The following is a 25,037-nucleotide window of genomic DNA, read 5'->3' as shown; positions in this document are numbered from 1 at the left end:
AAGATACCTTGATATGTGTACACCATTCCCTATTTGTGTGAGTGGGGGTACGTTTCGATTCAATTATTGTTGTTAAGTTTACCAGCGTATTCCAGAACCTACTACACATTCTGTTCTATTTTTCCCTCTTTTCCCCGTTTCTGAGCCTATAAAGTGGTAAGGTCGGAGACGTATGGATGGGAGTAAACAGTGTTTGAAAGAAACCTTTATAGGAGTCACCATACATCCTCCAGTGTGAGTTCGGGTACGCTGTATAATTTACCCCAAAGATACCTAGATGTGCTTACCAGCTGCATTCTTTCTGTGAGTTTTGGGGTACGCATCCCACACGGCTCTTTCTCCTTTCTGGATAAACTCCCTTCTATTTTTTCCCCCACACTCTGTGGTGTATTTTCATTACACAAAGGAGTTAAAAGGAAGGACACATAGAAATCTTTTTGGCACATGTTATGTTTGGTGCGTAGGTACGAGTTGGTCCAAACTGCTTTTGTTGAATTTATATATTGACCCATGAGAACGTACCACACACTATTGTATATTTTGTTTTTCACGCTAACACTGAACACACAAGACATTTGGGTGGAGAAAGGACTGACGGATCACAATTCCTGAAAGATACCTTTATGGGAGTCATCTTACGTCGTGCATTGTGAGTTTGGGTAAGCAGTGCGCTATACCCCAAAGAAACCTAGAGGTGTTTACAGCCTGCATTTTTTGTGTGAGTCTGAGGGTACGCTCCCAACCAGACTATCCTTCACCTAAATATTTCACTACCACCTCCACATTCTTTGGTGAATTGAACACTGGATGATTGAAAGGAGAGGATAAAGATACCTTTATGAGCACATATTAACTTTATTTTGTGTGAGTCTTGGTACGCTGGAGTTAAACCTCGATATAGAGACAATTGATATAGAGACTATTTACAAATAAGAAAATACTACACATTGGTGGTTGTTATTCCTGTTTTTATTTTCACATTCTGGAGTTAACGGAATAGAGATTAGCTGTCAGAAGATCTGCAAGAAGGAGTCACCAACGTCCAAGGAAGAAAACAAAGGGACGTATATACATTTTTATGTTGCGCTGAGTGTGTAGAAAGGGCTTAAAATTCTTGTATTGTATTCCTTGTTTTAAATGTGGTGACATTTATCTAAGCCTTTAACACCTTAGCCGCATTGCGCCTGTTTGGTCAGCTCTCCAGACCCAGACGAATTTGGTTCTTCGGACTCGTCCCGGATATTTACCTAAGGTGGTTTTTTCGTTCCACCTTAATCAGGAGATTGTGGTTCCGGCCTTTGTCTCTCCTGATTTGTCTCCCAAAGAGCGGTCTTTGGATGTGATACGGGCTCTCTGTATCTATGTGAAGAGAACTGCTTCTATTCGAAAATCTGATTCTCTCTTTGTTTTGTTTGAATTTCACAAACGTGGCTGGCCTGCTCACAAGCAGACCCTGGCCAGATGGATTAGAATGGTGATTGCACGTGCTTATGTGAGGGCTGGTCTGTCAGCTCCTGCTCACATTACGGCCCATTCTACTCGGTCTGTTGGACCTTGTTGGGTGGCCCGCCACGGTGCGACCCTTGAACAATTGTGCAAGGCGGCTACGTGGTCCTCTGTGAACACGTTCATAAGGTTCTATGCCTTCGATACTGCCGCTTCCCAGGATGCTTCCTTTGGACGCCGGGTTCTTGTGCCCGCTACAGTGCGTCCCCTCCCATAAGGAACTGCTTTAGGACAATCCCATTGTCCAATCCATGTGGAGCCCAGTGTACCCCGCAGCAGAAAACGAGTTTTATGGTAAGAACTTACCTTTGTTAAAACTCTTTCTGCAAGGTACACTGGGCTCCACAAGGCGCCCACCCTGACGCACTTAGCTTCTTTGGGTTGGTATGGCATTAGCCGCTGACACTTCTCCTGTCGTGAGAGTGTGGTGTATGTGGCTACTAACCGTTGCATTGGGCTGGTTAACTAAAAACTGAGCTCCTGTGGTGGGAGGCGGGGTGATATAGGAGGCGGCGCTGTGCATTCTGGGAACAGTCAAAGCTTTGAGCCTGTTGGTGCCTCGGATCAAGATCCTATTCTACACCCCATTGTCCAATCCTTGTGGAGCCCAGTGTACCTCGCAGAAAGAGTTTCAGCAAAGGTAACTTCTTACCATAAAACTCGTTATATATATGTATGTATATATATATATATATATATATATATATATATATATACAATTTGTGCAGTGTCCGGCTCTCACTTAATGCTGTATTTCTGCGCCGGGTGCCCGCATACAGGGAAAAGTAGATATACAAATGGTAATATGCAGCACTCCTGGCGTCTTGAGAAATCACACTTATCCAGCACGTTCGTATGGCAACGTTTCAGTGCCGTTTATTGTGGCACTTTCGTCAGGTTTAACAAAAGAACAAAGACAATCACTTACCTATATACCCCTAGACACCAGTGTGAAAGCGCTGCTCCGTTGGCGGGACCGATTCCCGGGCGGGTGGCGCGTAACGTGTGACGACATCAGCCGATGCGTCATCACAGTGCTCCCCATCACCATAGCTACCAGAGTAAAACAGCAGATCATAGCGTATATTAGAAAAATACCAGTATACATAGCACAGTCACTGTACAATAAATGGTCACCATCTGCATGACATTACTATATATGGCACAATAACAAACATACTGCCTAATGTTAAATTAGCGTATTATTTAAATGCTATCGATATTCCATTGAAAAAAGATAAACAATCACAATGGGGGATTTTAACTACTAATATACTAGCATATTACATAGTGTAATGTTAACCACAAGGTGCTACGCAATATGATCAGATACCCCACAATGCACACTGCCAGTTTATAAGAAACAATTTAACCCCAAGTGCTCATTTAGCCCCTTGGGGTGCAGTGTACCCAACTGATGGATCCAACGTGTCTCCAATCGTAGCGAGGGTATTGCGGCAACTAAAAATTTCTTGATGAATAGCAGTTTGTATAATGGTCCTCAATTGGAGTTTTGTATGGGGTTGTTGGAAATGGTTCTTACAAAAAATTTTTTCCTATATGATGGAAAATTTTATCTGCAATTGAGGGGTTGTGCGATGGGGTCCAGTGTGGCCCCATCGTACAGCAACATGTATATGTTCGAGATTAAGGAGGACATATTTTTCAGTGACCCAGTGATCAGTGATAATATTGTATTATATTACCGCTTTATTGATGATTTACTAATCTTTTGGCGAGGTACAGAGGAGGCATTCATAGCAACGATTGAGCAACATAATAGCAAGAACCATGCGGTTAAACTTACATATAACATCAGCAACCAATTAATTAATTTCCTAGATGTAGAGATTAAAATCAATGAGGGTCAGATTACCACCTCCCTGTACACAAAACCTACAGATAGAAATAATCTGTTGCACTTTGAGAGCTGTCATCCTGGACCGCTAAAACGGGGGCTCCCGTACTCCCAGTTTATCCGTATCAGACGTATTACATCTGATATCACATTAGCGGAATCCCAAATGAACATCATGCTAGATAAATTTGCAGCTAGGGGATATCCGAGGCAAGACCTACATGCAGCGAAAGCTAAGGCGCTTAGTAAGGACCGCCAGCAATTACTGATATCTAGTAATAGAACTAGATCAGACAAGTTCTTACCATGGGTCAATCGTTACAGCTACCAAAGCCGAGCTATCCAACAGAAGGTAAAAAAACTGTGGCCAGTAGTGCAGTCAGATACGGATCTCCCCTTGCAGGATACTAGAATTATGTGTTGTTACTCTAGAAACCGAAACCTACGAGATATACTGGTGAAGGCTGATATTACCAATCCCCGCGACACTACCACTTTCCTCAGCAGCAGAAAGGGATGCATCAGGTGCACCTGCACTACATGTCAATTCCTTATCCCTGGTGACCAATTTCAACATCCCCTCACTGGTAGATCCATTTCCATTAAATTCCGCCTTACATGTTCATCCAGATACGTGATTTACCAGCTTGTGTGCCCCTGTGGGCTGTCATACGTGGGTAAGACCGAACGGATGTTCAAGGAACGTATGGCAGCCCACAGATCGGCCATTAAGTCGGCTATTACCACTGGTCATAGTGACCAACCGGTCGCTAGACATTTCCTAACGGCTAGACATCCTTTGGTATCTCTGAGGTACCGTATGATAGATCACGTCCCCCAATCCATGAGGGGTGGGAATCGAGGTCTTAGATTATTACGATTGGAGACACGTTGGATCCATCAGTTGGGTACACTGCACCCCAAGGGGCTAAATGAGCACTTGGGGTTAAATTGTTTCTTATAAACTGGCAGTGTGCATTGTGGGGTATCTGATCATATTGCGTAGCACCTTGTGGTTAACATTACACTATGTAATATGCTAGTATATTAGTAGTTAAAATCCCCCATTGTGATTGTTTATCTTTTTTCAATGGAATATCGATAGCATTTAAATAATACGCTAATTTAACATTAGGCAGTATGTTTGTTATTGTGCCATATATAGTAATGTCATGCAGATGGTGACCATTTATTGTACAGTGACTGTGCTATGTATACTGGTATTTTTCGAATATACGCTATGATCTGCTGTTTTACTCTGGTAGCTATGGTGATGGGGAGCACTGTGATGACGCATCGGCTGATGTCGTCACACGTTACGCGCCACCCGCCCGGGAATCGGTCCCGCCAACGGAGCAGCGCTTTCACACTGGTGTCTAGGGGTATATAGGTAAGTGATTGTCTTTGTTCTTTTGTTAAACCTGACGAAAGTGCCACAATAAACGGCACTGAAACGTTGCCATACGAACGTGCTGGATAAGTGTGATTTCTCAAGACGCCAGGAGTGCTGCATATTACCATTTGTATATATATATATATATGTGTGTGTGTGTGTGTGTGTGTGTGTGTGTGTGTGTCTGATTGAAATATTAGCCATAGACTCCAATAAAACAGCACCTGTGGTGTCCAAATTGTGATAGAGAATGGAAGGATATTTCCTTGGCTTTACAAGTAGTTGGGATCAATACTATAAGGAGTAATGTCAAATTGCATTATTACTAGTGATGAGCGGGTTCGGTTTCTCGGAAACCGAACCCCCCCGAACTTCACCCATTTTACACGGGTCCGAGGCATACTCGGATTCTCCCGTATGGCTCGGTTAATCCGAGCGCGCCCGAACGTCATCATCCCGCTGTCGGATTCTCGCGAGATTCGGATTCTATATAAGCAGCCGCGCGTCGCCGCCATTTTCACTCGTGCATTGTAAATGTTAGGGAGAGGACGTGGCTGGCGTCCTCTCCGTTTATTAATAATATTTGTGCTTATTGCTTAATTGTGGGGACTGGGGAGCAGCTGTATTATATAGGAGGAGTACAGTGCAGAGTTTTGCTGACAGTGACCACCAGTATACGTTGTCTGCCTGAAAAACACTCCATATCTGTGCTCAGTGTGCTGCATATATCTGTGCTCACACTGCTTTATTGTGGGCACTGGGGACCACCAGTATATTATATAGGAGGAGTACAGTGCAGAGTTTTGCTGACCAGTGACCACCAGTATACGTTGTCTGCCTGAAAAACACTCCATATCTGTGCTCAGTGTGCTGCATATATCTGTGCTCACACTGCTTTATTGTGGGCACTGGGGACCACCAGTATATTATATAGGAGGAGTACAGTGCAGAGTTTTGCTGACCAGTGACCACCAGTATATATAGCAGTACGGTACGGAAGGCCACTGCTCTACCTACCTCTGTGTCGTCAAGTATACTATCCATCCATACCTGTGGTGCATTTCAGTTGTGCGCAGTATATATAGTAGTAGGCCATTGCTATTGATACTGGCATATAATTCCACACATTAAAAAATGGAGAACAAAAATGTGGAGGTTAAAATAGGGAAAGATCAAGATCCAATTCCACCTCGTGCTGAAGCTGCTGCCACTAGTCATGGACGAGACGATGAAATGCCATCAACGTCGTCTGCCAAGGCCGATGCCCAATGTCATAGTAGAGAGCATGTAAAATCCAAAAAACAAAAGTTCAGTAAAATGACCCAAAAATCAAAATTGAAAGCGTCTGATGAGAAGCGTAAACTTGCCAATATGCCATTTACGACACGGAGTGGCAAGGAACGGCTGAGGCCCTGGCCTATGTTCATGGCTAGTGGTTCAGCTTCACATGAGGATGGAAGCACTCATCCTCTCGCTAGAAAAATGAAAAGACTTAAGCTGGCAAAAGCACAGCAAAGAACTGTGCGTTCTTCTAAATCACAAATCCCCAAGGAGAGTCCAATTGTGTCGGTTGCGATGCCTGACCTTCCCAACACTGGACGGGAAGAGCTTGCGCCTTCCACCATTTGCATGCCCCCTGCAAGTGCTGGAAGGAGCACCCGCAGTCCAGTTCCTGATAGTCAAATTGAAGATGTCACTGTTGAAGTACACCAGGATGAGGATATGGGTGTTGCTGGCGCTGGGGAGGAAATTGACAAGGAGGATTCTGATGGTGAGGTGGTTTGTTTAAGTCAGGCACCCGGGGAGACACCTGTTGTCCGTGGGACGAGTATGGCCATTGACATGCCTGGTCAAAATACAAAAAAAATCAGCTCTTCGGTGTGGAATTATTTCAACACAAATGCGGACAACAGGTGTCAAGCCGTGTGTTGCCTTTGTCAAGCTGTAATAAGTAGGGGTAAGGACGTTAACCACCTCGGAACATCCTCCCTTATACGTCACCTGGTCCGCATTCATCAGAAGTCAGTGACAAGTTCAAAAACTTTGGATGACAGCGGAAGCAGTCCACTGACCACTAAATCCCTTCCTTTTGTAACCAAGCGCCTGCACACCACCAACTCCCTCAGTGTCAATTTCCACCTTACAGAGGAAAGCCAATAGTCCTGCAGGCCATGTCACTGGCAAGTCTGACGAGTCCTCTCCTGCCTGGGATTCCTCCGATGCATCCTTGAGTGTAACGCCTACTGCTGCTGGCGCTGCTGTTGTTGCTGCTGGGAGTCGATGGTCATCCCAGAGGGGAAGTCGGAAGACCACTTGTACTACTTCCAGTAAGCAATTGACTGTCCAACAGTCCTTTGCGAGGAAGATGAAATATCACAGCAGTCATCCTGCTGCAAAGCGGATAACTCAGGTCTTGTCAGCCTGGGTGGTGAGAAACGTGGTTCCGGTATCCACCGTTAATTCAGAGGCAACTAGAGACTTGATTGAGGTACTGTGTCCTCCCCGGTACCAAATACCATCTAGGTTCCATTTCTCTAGGCAGGCGATACCGAAAATGTACACAGACGTCAGAAAAAGAGTCACCAGTGTCCTAAAAAATGCAGTTGTACCCAATGTCCACTTAACCACGGACATGTGGACAAGTGGAGCAGGGCAGACTCAGGACTATATGACTGTGACAGCCCACTGGGTAGATGTATTGCCTACCGCAGCAAGAACAGCAGCGGCGGCACCAGTAGCAGCATCTCGCAAACGCCAACTCGTTCCTAGGCAGGCTACGCTTTGTATCACCGCTTTCTAGAAGAGGCACACAGCTGACAACCTCTTATGGCAACTGAGGAACATCATCGCAGAATGGCTTACCCCAAATGGACTCTCCTTGGGATTTGTGACATCGGACAACGCCAGCAATATTGTGCGTGCGTTACATGTGGGCAAATTCCAGCACGTCCCATGTTTTGCACATACATTGAATTTGGTGGTGCAGAATTATTTAAAAAACGACAGGGGCGTGCAAGAGATGCTGTCGATGGCCCGAAGAATTGCGTGCCACTTTCGGCATTCAGCCACCGCGTGCCGAAGACTGCAGCACCACCAAACACTCCTGAACCTGCCCTGCCATCATCTGAAGCAAGAGGTGGTAACGAGGTGGAATTCAACCCTCTATATGCTTCAGAGGATGGAGGAGCAGCAAAAGGCCATTCAAGCCTATACATCTGCCCACGATATAGGCAAAGGAGGGGGAATGCACCTGACTCAAGCGCAGTGGAGAATGATTTCAACGTTGTGCAAGGTTCTGCAACCCTTTGAACTTGCCACACGTGAAGTCAGTTCAGACACTGCCAGCCTGAGTCAGGTCATTCCCCTCATCAGGCTTTTGCAGAAGAAGCTGGAGACATTGAAGAAGGAGCTAAAACAGAGCGATTCCGCTAGGCATGTGGGACTTGTGGATGGAGCCCTTAATTCGCTTAACCAGGATTCACGGGTGGTCAATCTGTTGAAATCAGAGCACTACATTTTGGCCACCGTGCTCGATCCTAGATTTAAAACCTACGTTGTATCTCTCTTTCCGGCAGACACAAGTCTGCAGGGGTTCAAAGACCTGCTGGTGAGAAAATTGTCAAGTCAAGCGGAACGTGACCCGTCAACAGCTCCTCCTTCACATTCTCCCGCAACTGGGGGTGCGAGGAAAAGGCTAAGAATTCCGAGCCCACCCGCTGGCGGTGATGCAGAGCAGTCTGGAGCGAGTGCTGACATCTGGTCCGGACTGAAGGACCTGCCAACGATTACTGACATGTCGTCTACTGTCACTGCATATGATTCTCTCACCATTGAAAGAATGGTGGAGGATTATATGAGTGACCGCATCCAAGTAGGCACGTCAGACAGTCCGTACGTATACTGGCAGGAAAAAGAGGCAATTTGGAGGCCCTTGCACAAACTGGCTGTATTTTACCTAAGTTGCCCACCCTCCAGTGTGTACTCCGAAAGAGTGTTTAGTGCAGCCGCTCACTTTGTCAGCAATCGGCGTACAAGGTTACTTCCAGAAAATGTGGAGAAGATGATGTTCATCAAAATGAATTATAATCAATTCCTCCGTGGAGACATTCACCAGCAATTGCCTCCAGAAAGTACACAGGGACCTGAGATGGTGGATTCCAGTGGGGACGAATTAATAATCTGTGAGGAGGGGGATGTACACAGTGAAAGGGGTGAGGAATCGGAGGATGATGATGAGGTGGACATTTTGCCTCTGTAGAGCCAGTTTGTGCAAGGAGAGATTGATTGCTTCTTTTTTGGTGGGGGCCCAAACCAACCAGTCATTTCAGTCACAGTCGTGTGGCAGACCCTGTCGCTGAAATGATGGGTTCGTTAAAGTGTGCATGTCCTGTTTATACAACATAAGAATGGGTGGGAGGGCCCAAGGACAATTCCATCTTGCACCTCTTTTTTTCTTTCATTTTTCTTTGCATCATGTGCTGTTTGGGGACAATTTTTTTGAACTGCCATCCTGCCTGACACTGCACTGCCACTCCTAGACGGGCCAGGTGTTTGTGTCTGCCACTTGTGTCGCTTAGCTTAGTCACACAGCGACCTTGGTGCGCCTCTTTTTTTCTTTGCATCATGTGCTGTTTGGGGACAATTTTTTGGAAGTGCCATCCTGTCTGACACTGCAGTGCCACTCCTAGATGGGCCAGGTGTTTGTGTCGGCCACTTGTGTCGCTTAGCTTAGTCACACAGCGACCTTGGTGCGCCTCTTTTTTTCTTTGCATCATGTGCTGTTTGGGGACAATTTTTTTGAAGTGCCATCCTGCCTTACATTGCAGTGCCACTCCTAGATGGGACAGGTGTTTGTGTCGGCCACTTGTGTCGCTTAGCTTAGCCATCCAGCGACCTTGGTGCAAATTTTAGGACTAAAAGTAATATTGTGAGGTGTGAGGTGTTCAGAATAGACTGAAAATTAGTGTATATTATGGTTACTGAGGTTAATAATACTATGGGATCAAAATGACCCCCAAATTCTATGATTTAAGTTGTTTTTGAGGGTTTTTTGTAAAAAAACACCCGAATCCAAAACACACCCGAATCCGACAAAAAATTTTCAGGGAGGTTTTGCCAAAACGCGTCCGAATCCAAAACACGGCCGGGAACCGAATCCAAAACCAAAACACAAAACCCGAAAAATTTCCGGTGCACATCACTAATTATTACGGCGGGATGTACATTTTGCACATTTTTGTATGCATTTCTTTAGGGCAGTGAACTAAAATGTGCAATTTAAAGGTGATGAATGTTACTGTTCAAACAACGTCTACAGCACATTGCAGACATCATGTACAAATTGCCCCAAATTAATTGGATCCCATTAACTTTTCAACCTAACATTTCACAGTCGTGACTATCAGGCAGAACCTCTGACCGAGTGAAATGGCTCTTCCCTTCAGATCAGGTCTCAGTTGATTTTGTTATCCCTTGGAGGCTTGTCATTCTCTTCCTGGTGACTTTAACTGTCTCACCTGGACAAGGGTCGGCTGTTCCTGGTCCAACAGTGAGTTCTTCTCACCACGGATAGCAGCCTCAGGAGGAGATTTTTCAGGAACGCTGGACAGAAAGGGAATATCTCCTTTCCATAAAAATATTGGTACTTTGGGGCATCTACAGGGCTTTGTGTCAGGCACGCCACCTTCTCCAGGGCCTTTCCCATCAAGATCCGCTCAGAAAACCTTTACTCTCATATGCATCTTCCCCCAATGTCCCTTATTCCTCGGGTGGTGCACAAGGGGAAACAAGACTGCGGCACCTTCATACTAGTAGCTATGAATTGGCCTCATAGGGTGTGGTATGCTGATTTCTCATGCCTGTTGATGGGGGCTCCGTGGCGGCTTCTGCTCAGGCCGGACCTTCTCTCCCAAGGACTGTGCCTCCAGCCGGACCTCCTGAGTGCCAGAGATTGTTAGGACGCTGTGATCGGTACCATGCTTTGTGTGTGGAAACAGAGTTCAGCTCTCCTATGGGTGTATGAAGTTTCAACTGGTATCTCGTAGCCCGATGGGAAGTAGAGAGGTAGGAGCATACCCCATACCTTAAGGGTGAATACCATAAATCCTCTTTATTATTTCTTTGTTCTATTTAAGCCCCAAATTTAAAACGGGTTGGGTATGGGTGACTGGCGCCTGGGATCCTGCCGGTCACCATACCGACGCTAGCATCCCGGGGATTAGAATTGCGGGTGGTAAGGGGGGTAGGCGAGAGCAACGAAGCAGCTGGCGGGCTTTGTGGCGAACTGCGCTGGCCACAGGTTCTTTTCCCGCTCTATGGGTGTCGTGGACACCCACGAGTGGGAATAGCCCCTGTTGGCATCTTGAGGGGGCGGGATGTAAGCATATGTATTGTGACTGGCGGCACATAAATACATCCCTTTACAACTGTATGACTTCTACGAAAATCATTGCTGTTTTAATTTTGGGTCTTAAAGACTCTGAAAAGTGCCACCACTTAGTAGATAAACCCCTAAGTATAAATTCTTTTGGCTCTCATGCATTTTTACAGATTTATCCACCAGTATACTAGAGCATGGTTTCTTTTAAAATAAACGTCTTCACCAATGAAGCCTTTTCTGTACTGCTGAGTCTCCTTTTGCTATCGGTAACAAACGATAGCATACTTATAATCGCTAAGCAAATTCTTTAGGAAAAGCAGCTCTGTAACTAAGGAGCATTCTTCTTTTATTTAAAGCCAATTCCACATAACCAATAATGTGTGCAATATTTAATGGTCAGTGCTGAATCTTTCTCATGGTGTTATTGCTCCCTTTAAGGTATGATGACTTGGCAGAGGGTGTGGAGGAGTATGTACTAGACATGCTAAAAGATCAGCTCAATCGGCGGCAGCCCATGGATAATGTCTCAAGGAATCTCCTCCGCCTGCTAACTTCCACCTGTGGCTACAAGGAGGTGCGACTTATGGCAATACAGAAGCTGGAGATGTGGCTGCAGAATCCAAAGGTATACTTTTGAATCCGTAAATATACCCTACTGCTAAGCACAGCATGGTTCGTGTACAAATAAAAACAATAATAATACAAATTTCTCTAACGTCCTAGTTGATGCTGGGGACTCCGTAAGGACCATGGGGAATAGACGGGCTCCGTAGGAGACTGGGCACTCTAAAGAAAGATTTAGTACTATCTGGTGTGCACTGGCTCCTCCCTCTATGCCCCTCCTCCAGACCTCAGTTAGAATCTGTGCCCGGACAGAGCTGGGTGCTTTTAGTGAGCTCTCCTGAGCTTGCTAATAAGAAAGTATTTTGTTAGGATTTTTTATTTTCAGAGAGATCTGCTGGCAACAGACTCTCTGCTACGTGGGACTGAGGGTAGAGAAGCAAACCTACTAACTGTGGCTAGGTTGCGCTTCTTAGGCTACTGGACACCATTAGCTCCAGAGGGATCGAACACAGGACCTGACCTTGTCGTCCGTTCCCGGAGCCGCGCCGCCGTCCCCCTCGCAGAGCCAGAAGACAGAAGCCGGCAGAAGCGGAGAAGACATTGAAATCGGCGGCAGAAGACTCCTGTCTTCACATGAGGTAGCGCACAGCACTGCAGCTGTGCGCCATTGCGCCCACACTAACCCACACACTCCGGTCACTGTATGGTGCAGGGCGCAGGGGGGGGCGCCCTGGGCAGCAATTGATACCTCCTGGCGAAAGCTGCATATAGACAGTTGGACACTGTTATATGTTTGAGCCCCCGCCATTTATTTTACACAAAATCGCGGGACAGAAGCCCGTCGCTGAGGGGGCGGGGCCTTCTTCCTCAGCACTCACCAGCGCCATTTTCCTTCCACAGCTCCGCTGAGAGGAAGCTCCCCAGGCTCTCCCCTGCAGAATCACGGTAGAAGGGTAAAAAAGAGAGGGGGGGCACATAAATTTAGGCGCATTAATCATAATACAGCAGCTACTGGGTAAACACTAAGTTACTGTGTAATCCCTGGGTTATATAGCGCTGGGGTGTGTGCTGGCATACTCTCTCTCTGTCTCTCCAAAAGGCCTTGTGGGGGTCCTGTCCTCCTTTAGAGCTTCCCCTGTGTGTGTGGTGTGTCGGTACGCGTGTGTCGACATGTTTGACGAAGAGGGCTATGTGGAGGCAGAGCAAGTGCAGTTGACTGACGTGTCGCCGCCGACGGTGCCGACACCTGATTGGATGGATATGTGGAAGGTGTTAAATGATAATGTAAACTCCTTACATAAAAGGTTGGATAAAGCTGATACCCCGGGCCAGTCAGGGTCTCAACCCATGCCTGATCCTACAGCGCAGAGGCCCTCAGGGTCTCAAAAGCGCCCACTATCCAAAATGGTTGACACAGATGTCGACACGGATTCTGACTCCAGTGTCGACGACGATGATGCAAAATTGCATCCGAAAATGACAAAAGCTATACGCTACATGATTATAGCGATGAAGGATGTTTTACACATATCAGAGGTAAACCCTGTCCCTGACAAGAGGGTTTATATGTATGGGGAGAAAAAGCAAGAGGTGACTTTTCCCCCTTCACATGAGTTAAATGAGTTATGTGAAAGAGCGTGGGATTCCCCAGATAAGAAAGTCCTGATTTCCAGGTGATGCCGACTCCAAAAAACACATGGAGGTGTTACCTTACAAGGGTGAGGAATTGTTTGGGGACGGTCTCTCGGACCTGGTTTCCACAGCTACTGCTGGGAAGTCAAACTTTTTGCCATATATTCCCTCACAACCTAAGAAAGCACCGTATTACCAAATGCAGTCCTTTCGCGCACAAAGAAGCAAGAAGGTCAGAGGTGCTTCCTTTCTTGCTAGAGGCAGGGGTAGAGGAAAAAAGCTGCACCTTACAGCTAGTTCCCAGGAACAGAAGTCCTCCCCGGCTTCCACTAAATCCACCGCATGACGCTGGGGCTCCACGGGTAGAGCCAGGAGCGGTGGGGGCGCGTCTCCGACATTTCAGCCACCAGTGGGTTCGCTCACAGGTGGATCCCTGGGCTATACAGATTGTGTCTCAGGGATACAAGCTTGAATTCGAGGTGATGCCCCCTCAACGTTACCTAAAATCGGCCCTGCCAGCTTCCCCCATAGAAAGGGAAGTAGTGGTAGCGGCAATTCTCAAGCTATTTCTCCAGCAGGTGGTGGTAAAGGTTCCCCTTCTTCAACAGGGAAAGGGATACTATTCCACAGTGTTGTGGTACCGAAACCGGACGGTTCGGTCAGACCCATATTGAATTTAAAGTCCCTGAACATTTATCTGAAAAGATTCAAGTTCAAAATGGAATCGCTCAGAGCGGTCATTGCAAGCCTGGAAGAGGGGGATTTTATGGTGTCGCTGGACATCAAGGATGCTTACTTGCATGTCCCCATTTATCCGCCTCATCAGGAGTACCTCAGATTTGTGGTACAGGACTGTCATTACCAATTCTAGACGTTGCCGTTTGGGCTCTCCACGGCACCGAGAATATTTACCAAAGTAATGGTAGAAATGAATGTGATCCTGAGAAAGCAAGGAGTCACAGTTATCCCATACTTTGACGATCTCCTCATAAGGGCGAGGTCAAGGGAGCAGTTGCAGATCAGCGTAGCGCACTCTCAGGAAGTGTTGCAACAGCATGGCTGGATTCTGAATATTCCAAAGTCGCAGCTGATTCCTACGACGCGTCTGCCCTTTCTGGGCATGATTCTGGACACAGACCAGAAGAAGGTGTTTCTCCCGACGGAGAAGGCTCAAGAGCTTGTGACTCTAGTCAGAGACCTCTTAAAACCGAAACAGGTGTCGGTGCATCACTGCACGCGAGTCCTGGGAAAGATGGTGGCATCGTACGAAGCCATTCCCTTCGGCAGGTTCCATGCGAGGATCTTTCAATGGGATCTGTTGGACAAATGGTCCGGATCGCATCTTCAGATGCATCGGCTGATCACCCTGTCCCCCAGGGCCAGGGTGTCTCTTCTGTGGTGGCTACAGAGTGCTCACCTTCTCGAGGGCTGCAGGTTCGGCATACAGGACTGGATCCTGGTGACCACGGATGCGAGCCTCCGAGGGTGGGGGGCAGTCACTCAGGGAAGAAACTTCCAAGGGTTGTGGTCAAGTCAGGAGGCTTGTCTGCACATAAATATCCTGGAACTAAGGGCCATATTCAACGCCCTGAGTCAAGCGGAGCCCCTGCTTCGCTACCAACCGGTGCTGATTCAGTCAGACAACATCACCGCGGTGGCTCATGTAAACCGCCAGGGCGGCACAAGAAGCAGAGTCGCGATGGCGGAAGCCACCAGGATTCTTTGGTGGGCGGAGAATCACGTGCAAGCACTGTCAGCAGTGTTAATTCCGGGGGTGGACAACTGGGAAGCAGACTTCCTCAGCAGGCACGACCTTCACCCGGGAGAGTGGGGACTTCATCACGAGGTCTTCATTCAGATTACAAATCGATGGGAACTGCCACAGGTAGACATGATGGCGTCCCGTCTCAACAAAAAGCTACAACGGTATTGCGCCAGGTCAAGAGACCCTCAGGCGATAGCTGTGGACGCCCTGGTAACACCGTGGGTGTTCCAGTCGGTCTATGTGTTTCCTCCTCTTCCTCTCATACCCAAGGTGCTGAGAATCGTAAGAAGAAGAGGAGTGAGAACAATACTCATTGTTCTGGATTGGCCAAGAAGGTCTTGGTACCCGGAACTGCAAGAAATGCTCACAGAGGACCCATGGCCTCTGCCTCTCAGACAGGACCTGTTGCAACAGGGGCCCTGCCTGTTCCAAGACTTACCGCGGCTGCGTTTGACGGCATGGCGGTTGAACGCCGGATCCTAGCGGAAAAAGGCATTCCGGAGCAAGTTATTCCTACGCTGATAAAGGCTAGGAAGGACGTGACAGCAAAACATTATCACCGCATATGGCGAAAATATGTTGCTTGGTGTGAGGCCAGGAAGGCCCCTACAGAGGAATTCCAACTGGGCAGATTTCTGCACTTTCTACAGTCTGGAGTGACTATGGGCTTGAAGTTGGGATCCATAAAGGTCCAGATTTCGTCCCTATCCATTTTCTTTCAAAAGGAACTGGCGTCTCTTCCTGAAGTTCAGACGTTTGTTAAGGGAGTGCTGCATATTCAGCCCCCTTTTGTGCCACCAGTGGCACCTTGGGATCTCAACGTGGTGTTGGGTTTCCTGAAATCCCACTGGTTTGAACCACTTAAGACCGTGGAGCTAAAGTATCTCACGTGGAAGGTGGTCATGCTATTGGCCTTAGCTTCGGCTAGGCGTGTGTCAGAATTGGCGGCTTTGTCGTGTAAAAGCCCCTATCTAGTTTTTCATATGGACAGGGCAGAATTGCGGACTCGTCCCCAATTTCTGCCAAAGGTGGTGTCATCTTTTCATTTGAACCAACCTATTGTAGTGCCTGCGGATACTCGTGACTTGGAGGATTCCAGGTTACTAGATGTAGTCAGGGCTTTGAAGATTTATGTAGCCAGAACGGCTGGAGTCAGGAAAACTGACTCGCTGTTTATCCTGTATGCCCCCAACAAGTTGTGTGCTCCTGCTTTAAAGCAAACCGTTGCCCGCTGGATCTGTAGCACGATTCAGCAGGCTCATTCTGCGGCTGGATTGCCGCATCCAAAATCAGTGAAAGCCCATTCCACAAGGAAGGTGGGCTCTTCTTGGGCGGCTGCCCGAGGGGTCTCGGCTTTACAGCTTTGCCGAGCTGCTACTTGGTCGGGTTCAAACACATTTGCAAAATTCTACAAGTTTGATACCCTGGCTGAGGAGGACCTTGAGTTTGCCCATTCGGTGCTGCAGAGTCATCCGCACTCTCCCGCCCGTTTGGGAGCTTTGGTATAATCCCCATGGTCCTTACGGAGTCCCCAGCATCCACTACGGACTACGAGAAATAGATTTACCAGTGAGTAAAATCTTATTTTCTCTAGCCTCCATAAGGGATATTGGGGAGACTTAGTACGATGGGGCATAGACGGGGTCCAAAGGAGCCGATGCACTTTAAATTTCTTCAATGGGTGTGCTGGCACCTCCCCTCTATGCCCCTTCCCGCAGGCAGTTAATAAAAAAGTGCCCTCAGGAGAGGATGCACATCTCTGCAGCTCCAGAGAGTTTTCTTCAATTTTTTTTTAACTTTTATTATTTTCGGTATGCTGTTTGGGCAACAGCATACCTGCACCGTATGAGTTAGGGGGGAAACAGTCACCGGCCTTGTGAGGTGTCAGAGCCACTTCCCCGCTGCTGGACCACCGTCCTGAGAGGTTGTTTGTTCAGCGGCGCACTGCTCCTTAGCTTTCGCAATCGCAGCACGCCGCACACCCCTAAGAAATGCCTGAAGGGGACGAATGTGGTGAGTACAAGCCGGGGGCCCCGCTAGGGGGGATCCCCGGTTCACTGTGCGGCTAAATGCGGTATCTTGTAAACTGGCTAGCGGTGGCTTAAACTAGCACTTATGTGATCATTTTAAGCAAACTAGGAGACATTGCCATTATAAAAATCTCTGTAGCTCCGGCGCCATTGGGAGGGGGGGCGGAGCTACCTCAGAGCGGGACCAGTGGCAATTTGGCACCTTCCTCTGCTTAACGCAGCAGCAGGAGCAAGCACACACAGCTCCTCCTGACTCACAAGACACGCTGGAAAACTGGTACAGGGTGTAGCAAAGGGGGAGAGCCGCTATTGTACACAATCTGTGTCCTGTACATGACAGAAATCATTAGTGTTTCACTGTGATAAAGTAAGCTGACAACCTCACTGGGGCTGTATAGCTGGGGTGTGCTGGTCTTTCTCTGGGTGTCTCCTCTCACATACAGTAAGGGCAGGTTTGCTAAGTATTACTGTCTGTGTGTATGTCATTGTGATTACTGTGAACATGGGTAAACACAAACTATGCAGTGTATGCCACACCAGATTCTCTCCCTTATCATCTGATTCTGTTTCATGTGAACAATGCAGCCAACCTTCACAGCTCAGTGAAGGGGCTAGGGGAGAGGGACTAGAGCCATCCTGGTTAGGGGCTCTTAAGACTATGATGTCTGATATGTCGTCACAACTCACTGCTAATGTACAGAAAACTCAGCTACTACAACAGGCTGTTGCAGACTTAGCTGCTAGGGCAGATGTTACACAGACCCCCTCTCTAACTCAGGACCACAAAAGCGTGGTTTACCTGCTCTGCTCTCTGATTCAGATGAGGAAATACAGGAGGATGGGGATGACTTGGATCCCGTTAGTGGGGATTCCGCTTCTGCTCAGGGTATTGAACCCCTCATTCTGGCTATACGGGACGTGTTAAAGCTCCCTCTAGAGGACGCTGCATCACAGCAGTCGTTTTTCTTTACACAAAACAAGCCTAATGTCACTTTCCCTGATTCTGCAGAATTAGATGACCTATTTAAATTAGCCTGGAAAAATCCAGACAAAATACCAAGTGTCAAAAAGGTTTTTGCAAACTTTCCCATTTGCTCCTGAAGGTAGGAATTTTTGGCAAGAGCCCCTGGGAGTTGACGTCTCAGTCTCTCAACTGTCAAAAAAGGGCTGTGCTGCCTGGCCCGGGCTCCTTTAATATAAAGGACCCTGGGGACAGAAAGACAGAGACTACACTAAAGTTCATCTACATAGCAGCAGGTGTATCGCAAAGGCCGGTCATAGCGGGTTGCTGGATGACCCATGCCATTCATATGTGGGCTACTCAGATTCAGGAGGGCCTCTCCGGGGATATGCCTCTGGTCACTACGGTGACTCTCCTGAAGCACATTCAGGACACTGCACGCGTCCTGTTTGACTCGCTCAAGGAAATGGGCAATATTAATGCTAGGACGTCTGCCATGGCAGTATCGGCGCGAGGGCCTTGTGGTCGCGCCTTTTCTGGGGAATGGCTCTTTGGGGTTGAGTTGGATACCTGGATTTCCAAAGTCACTGCAGGGAAATCTACGTTTCTCCCCTATGGGGCCCAGCCGGCTAGGTGTTCCTACCCGGGGCCGTGTGTTCAGTCCTTTCGGTCTAACAGATTTCGATCTAGGGCCAGGGATGCCTCCAATGCAACTAGAGGCACCAGAGGTAAGACAAAAAGGCCTGCAAACACCGGTTCTCAGGAACAGAGCACCAGTTCTGCTTCCACTAAGTCCTCAGCATTACGGTGCCCACCCAGGCAGGGGTTATTACTCCAACTTGTTTGTGGTACCGAAGCTGGACGGTTCGGTAAGGCCCATTTTGAATCTAAAGTCCTTGAACCCTTACCTAAAGGTTTTCAAGTTCAAAATGGAATCCTTGCGAGCAGTGATTGCGAGCCTGGAAGAACAGGAATTCATGGTTTCCTTGATATCAAGGATACCTACCTTCATATTCCTGTTTGGTCACCTCATCAGGCTTATCTGAGGTTTGCCCTGCTGGATGACCACTACCTGTTCCAGGCACTGCCCTTCGGCCTATCCACAGCTCCGAGGGTGTTCACAAAGGTAATGGCGGAGAGGATGTTCCAGCTCCGGGTCCAGGGGGTCAATATTGTCCCTTACCTGGACAATATTCTGATAAAAACAAGATCCAGGGAGCTTTTATTGCTCCATATCGACCGCACTATCCACCTTCTGTCATACCATGGGTGTATTCTCAATTTGCAGAAGTCCCTCCTGGAGCAAACTCAGTGGCTCCTGTTACTGGGGATGTTACTGGATACTGTGGCCCAGAAGGTGTTTCTCTCGGAGGACAAAGCGAGAACACTTCAGGAGATGATCCGTATGGTGCTCCGACCTGCTCGAGTATCTATCCATCTCTGCATAAGATTGTTGGGGAAGATGGTCGCTTCATACTAGGCGATCCGATATGGGAGGTTCCATGCCAGAATATTTCAGTTGGATCCCCTGAGCAAGTGGTCCGGATCACATCTACAGATGCACCGAATGATACTGCTGTCATCTCAGGCCAGGATTTTACTCCTGTGGTAGCTGCAGTCCTCCACTCACCGGGAAGGCTGGAGTTTCAGGACTCAGGATTGGATCCTCCTCACAACGGATGCGAGTCTGAGAGGATGGGAAGCTGTCATCCAAGGGGCGCAGTTCCAGGGCAGGTGGTCAGCCCACGAAGCCCTCCTTCCGATCAACATTCTGGAACTTCGGGCGGTCTACAATGCTCTACTTCAGACCTCTCCTCTGCTCAAGGATCACTCGATCCAAGTTCAGTCAGACAACGCCACAGCGGTGGCATACATCAGTCGGCAAGGAGGGACCAAAAGCAGAGCCTGCATGCGAGAGGTGTCAAAGATATTCCTCTGGGCGGAAAGAAATGCAAGAGCAATGTCAGCAATCTTCATTCCAGGAGTGGACAACTGGGAAGCGGACTTCCTGAGTTATCACGATCTCCACTCGGGAGAGTGGGAGCTCCACCATCAGGTGTTTCAGCAGATCATCGACCGGTGGGGCTGCCCACAAATAGACATGATGGCTTCTTGACTAAACAAGAAGCCTCACTGGTATTGCTCATGTACCAGGGACCCCCAGGCGAGGGCAGTAGATGCACGGACGTCGCCTTGGCCTTACCGGCTGGTCTACCCGTTTCCTCCTATTCCGTTGCTCCCAAGGGTGCTCAAGGGAATCAGAAATCCAGTCAATTCTGATTGCCCCGGATTGGCATCGGAGGGCGTGGTATGCGGATCTTCTGGGTATGTCCGTCGAAGACCCATGGCTTCTACCATTGAAAAGAGATCTTCAACAAGGACCGTTCATCTACCCGGACTTACAGCGACTTTGTTTGACTGCATGGAGATTGAGCGGAACATCCTAGCTCACAAGGGCCTTTACAAAAAGGTTATTGCTACCATGGTTCAGGCCAGGAAACCTGTGACGTCAAAACACTATCATCATATCTAGAGAAGATATGTCTCCTGGTGCGATGAACACACGTATCCACGTGCAGAGTTCCACCTGGGACGTTTTTTACGTTTCCTGCAGGCTGGTGTGGATAAGGGCTTACGTCTGGTTTCCGTTAAGGTCCAGATTTCAGCTCTCTCCATTTTCTTCCAGAAGAAATTGGCATTGTTGCCAGAAGTTCAGACCTTCTTGCAAGGGGTTCTCCACATACAACCTCCTTTTGTGCCGCCTATGGCACCCTGGGATTTGAATGTGGTGTTGGAATTTCTACAGTCATTCTGGTTTGAACCTCTGATGACGGTAGAAGACAAGTGCCTCACGTGGAAGACGGTGATGTTACTGGTCCTGGCTTCTGCTAGACTGGCCTCAGAATTTGGGGCCTTATCGTGTAAAAGTCTTGGACTTTTACGAGGACAGAGCGGAGCTCCGGACTAGACAGCAGTTCCTGCCGAAGGTTGTCTCTGCGTTTACCTGATCAACCGATTGTGGTTCCATCAAGTTCTGACGCTTCTGCTTCTCCGGATGCTGTGCGAGCCTTGAAGATCTATGTCAAGCAGACGGCTCGGATCAGAAAGATGGATTCCTTGTTCGTGCTCTATGATGCACAGAAAAAGGGTTGTCCTGCTTCAAAGCAGTCCATTACTTGTTAGCTTACGCTTACTATCCAACAGGCCTATATGTCGGCAGCCTTACCTGTTTCTAAGTCTCTGAAGGCCCACTCTACAAGATCAGTGGGCTCTTCCTGGGCGGCTGCCCGTGGAGTCTCGACTTGCAACTATGCCGAGCTGCTACCTGGTCGGGGAAGAACACTTTTGTAAAGTTTTACAGGTTTGATACCCTGGCCAAAGAGGATATCTAGTTTGGGCAGGCGGTGCTGTAGAAGTCTCTGCACGTTCTGGAAGGTTTGGGACGTCCCCATCGTACTAAGTCTCCCCAATATCCCTTATAGATGCTAGAGAAAATAGGATTTTAATTACCTACCTGTAACTACTTTTCTCGTAGTCCATAAGGGATATTGGGCGCCCGCCTCAGTGTGTTGACTTTTCTGCAGGTTCTCTTTTATGTGGTTACCTGTTCAGCTGTTGTTGTTGTTGTTGTTACCAGCCGTTGCGGGTTGTTGTATGTTCGTGGTGTGCTGGTGTATAAATCTCACCACTCCTGTTATTATGTTCCTTCTCTCATATATGTCCTTGCTCCTTCGGGCACTGTTTTACCTATAACTGCCTGTGGGATTGTGCATAGAGGGTAGGAGCCAGCACACCCAGTGAAGAAATTTAAAGTGCACCTGCTCCTTTCGACCCCGTCTAAACCCCATCGTACTAAGTCTCCCCAATATCCCTTATGGACTACGAGAAAAGGATTCACCAGTATGTAATTAAAATCCTATTTTTACCCAGGGCAACTCTGTAGGTTAAATCCCCACTCCCAAGGTGTAGGTACTGCTCGCAGTTGAACAGGAAGTCATATAATACCTCACAGAAGGATAAAGTAATATTGTGCAATGTTTACGATGTCTGCCACGGTTACATTCCAAATAGTCACCCCTCAGTCTGATCCAAAATAAATAATAGTCCCAAATTCGCTTTATCTTATCCACCTCCACCTTCATACAGTAATTCTGGTATATCAAGCGATTACCACTGAGTGGCATCTGGAGGAGGGGGTTCTAGTTGGATTTTACTTTCAGTTCCTTGTCCTTCCACCAGCTGGACTGCTGTAACACGGACTCTGCTCACCAGAAGTCCGCATGCATCACTTCCAGAAATGCGTTCAAACTATGGAACGCACTGCTATTTTTTTTCTCCCAAAGCACCCTGTTCACTGTTGTATCTTGTGTACAAATATTCTCTGAACACGGCAAGTTAGATGACGAGTAGATCAGAAACAAAAAATCTATATATTGTTTACACTGGCAATGCATTAGCATTATTGCCATCTAGGTCTTTAGTTTCTACACAGTGGCGGTATTATTTTTTTTTATTGCTGACGGCCAGTAGATGGCACCCAACGGAGCTATTCAGTTGTTGTGTTTTCACTTACGTCTTAGGGGATACTGGGAATCCATTTAGTACCATAGGGGTATACACGGGTCCACTAGGAGCCATGGGCACTTTAAGAAATTTTATAGTGTGTGCTGGCTCCTCCCTCTATGCCCCTCCTACCAGACTCAGTTTAGAAAATGTGCCCGGAGGAGCCGGTCATGTTTCTGGAAGCTCCTGAAGAGTTTTCTGCATTTATTTTGAATGTTTGTTATTTTCAGGCAGGACTGGATGGCACCAGCCTGCCTGCTTCGCGGGACTTAGGGGAGGGGACGATCCAACCTCCCAAAGGGTTAATGGTCCCGTTCCCTGCTGACAGGACATAGCTCCTGAGGGAACTATTCGCAAGCCCCACCACTGCAAGCGTACATTCCAGCAGCACGCCGCCACCCCTAACAGAGCCAGAAGACAGAAGAGTGGTGAGTACTAAGCCGTCGTCCCAACTAGCGGGTCGCCGGACATTATGGCGGCAGGAGGGTACGGAGACGCACGGCTTCTTCATGGGGTGGCTGGGTCTTCAGACTTAGTACACATTACGGATGCACAGCTTCTAACGAAGCGCACTGAGTCTCAGTACACTTTGTGTACACAGTACCCAGACTGGCATTACAGACTTAAAAGGGGGCTGACTCCATTTTAGGCACAAAAATCACCTCAGCCAGTATAAAAAGGTGCAGGAAGACCGCTCGCCATTGAAGGGGCGGGGCTTCATTATGAGCGGATCCAGCAGCTCACAGGCGCCATTTTACAGACTGCATCATCACATACACTGACTGCAGGGACGCGCAGCTCCTCCGGAAAGCCTCCAGTTTACATCAGCGGTACCAGGGGGTTATAGCAGAGAGGGATCGTTATATAGTGTACTGAGTCCCCACTTAGGGTACTTAGTCTGCGACCCGGCTAAGCTTACTTTAGCAATAAGGGCGCCGTGTGCTGGTTTCTCTACATTTGTGTCTCTCCTGAAGGGCTCTTTGTGGGTCAATTGTGCTGTTAACTATTTCCTGTGTGTATGCCATTCTGCTGCAAGGATATCAGAAAGCAAAGAGTGTTTTACATGTAGACGCAGTGTTCCTCTTCTCCTGGGGGTTCACTAGTGTGTACTCAGTGTAGTGTCCCATTTCAGACAAAGGAAGCAGAGCCAGCGTGGCTGGATTACATTAGGGGGATGATCTCCACCATCTCTACTAAATTATCTAGAAATGAGAAAGAGATGCAATACTTAAGTCTATGACTGAGTTTATGCAAAAGGACTCCGTACTCAGACCAGCGTCCTCTGCCGTTTGTTCACAAAAACGTACTTTAGCCCAGATCCAGCATTCTGACTATGATCAAGAAGGGTAAGAAATGGAGGAAGGTGAGGTGGACATGGCGGTAGGGGAGGGTACTCTGTCGCAGGGAGTTGAAGCGCTCATAAACGCTATCAGGGAAGTCCTCAATTTTCCTGACGAGGAGAGTGAGGAATCTTTAATGTACAGAAAAAATCCACAGCTACTTTTCCGGTGTCAAAAGAACTAAATTCCCTGTTTGAACAACCGTGGTGTGAATTTCCATTATTTTAAATAATCATTTCAAATGCCAGCGTTAATATATACTGCGGACACAAGGCGCATCTTATTACCATATACGATAAAAGTGCACTGAACGTCACAGCACTATGGTGGTCATTCCGAGTTGATCGCAGCCAGCAACTTTTAGCTGCTGCTGCGATCAATAGTCCACGCCTATGGGGGACTGTATTTTAGCTTAGCAGGGCTGTGATCGCTTGTGCAGCCCTGCTAAGCGAAAAAAAACTCCAGCAGAAGTAGACTAGGGCTGGACATACCCTGTGCGATGGATCCAGCGATGATGGGCCCGGCTTTGACGTCACACCTCCGCCCTCCGTTGTACTGGACACGCCTGCGTTTTACTCACCACTCCCCGAAAACCGTCTCCAACGGTCTGGATCCGCCCATCCACGCATCCTTCCTGCCAATCCCGACCGCTTCCGTCGGTAGCCGCGACGTAACCCGGCGACCCCTGTCACCGCGCAATCACGCGCACAGCGGCCACCGTGCATGCGCACTCCGCAACCTTTCGCACCGCAGCGAAAAACCGACATGATTATGAGTGACATGATTATGGATTATTGAAAAGACCTGTGAGTGCCACCTGCTTATTGATCTTTCTCTCTCTCTCTCTCTCTATATATATATATATATATATATATATATTTGATATTAAAAGGGTATGCATACAATATAACATATGTACAGTATATCATTACGCATAACGTGTGTATATATATGGTTACAGAGTTACAATTACACAAGAATCCATTACAAAAGAATCAGTTACAGCCAGCATACTTCCCCTGTTGCTCAGTGCACAGTCCTCTCCA

General features: G+C 47.8%; 1 protein-coding gene across 6 annotated transcripts in view; it reads left to right on the top strand.

The window, feature by feature from the left end:
- INTS1 (integrator complex subunit 1) overlaps nucleotides 1-25,037 on the top strand; it is a 324,003-nt gene that overhangs the window by 106,770 nt on the left and 192,196 nt on the right. For all 6 annotated transcript variants that reach the window (XM_063934591.1, XM_063934592.1, XM_063934589.1 and 3 more), the window contains one exon: nucleotides 11,575-11,761. In XM_063934591.1, coding sequence (XP_063790661.1) covers nucleotides 11,575-11,761 — 187 coding nt within the window. The remainder of the gene's footprint in view (nucleotides 1-11,574; nucleotides 11,762-25,037) is intronic.

The sequence above is a fragment of the Pseudophryne corroboree genome, chromosome 7 (genome assembly GCF_028390025.1).
Source record: "Pseudophryne corroboree isolate aPseCor3 chromosome 7, aPseCor3.hap2, whole genome shotgun sequence".
NCBI classification, from domain to species: domain Eukaryota; kingdom Metazoa; phylum Chordata; class Amphibia; order Anura; family Myobatrachidae; genus Pseudophryne; species Pseudophryne corroboree.
The sequence above is the reverse complement of the archived record's forward strand: the minus strand, read 5'-3'. Positions and strand labels throughout refer to the sequence as shown.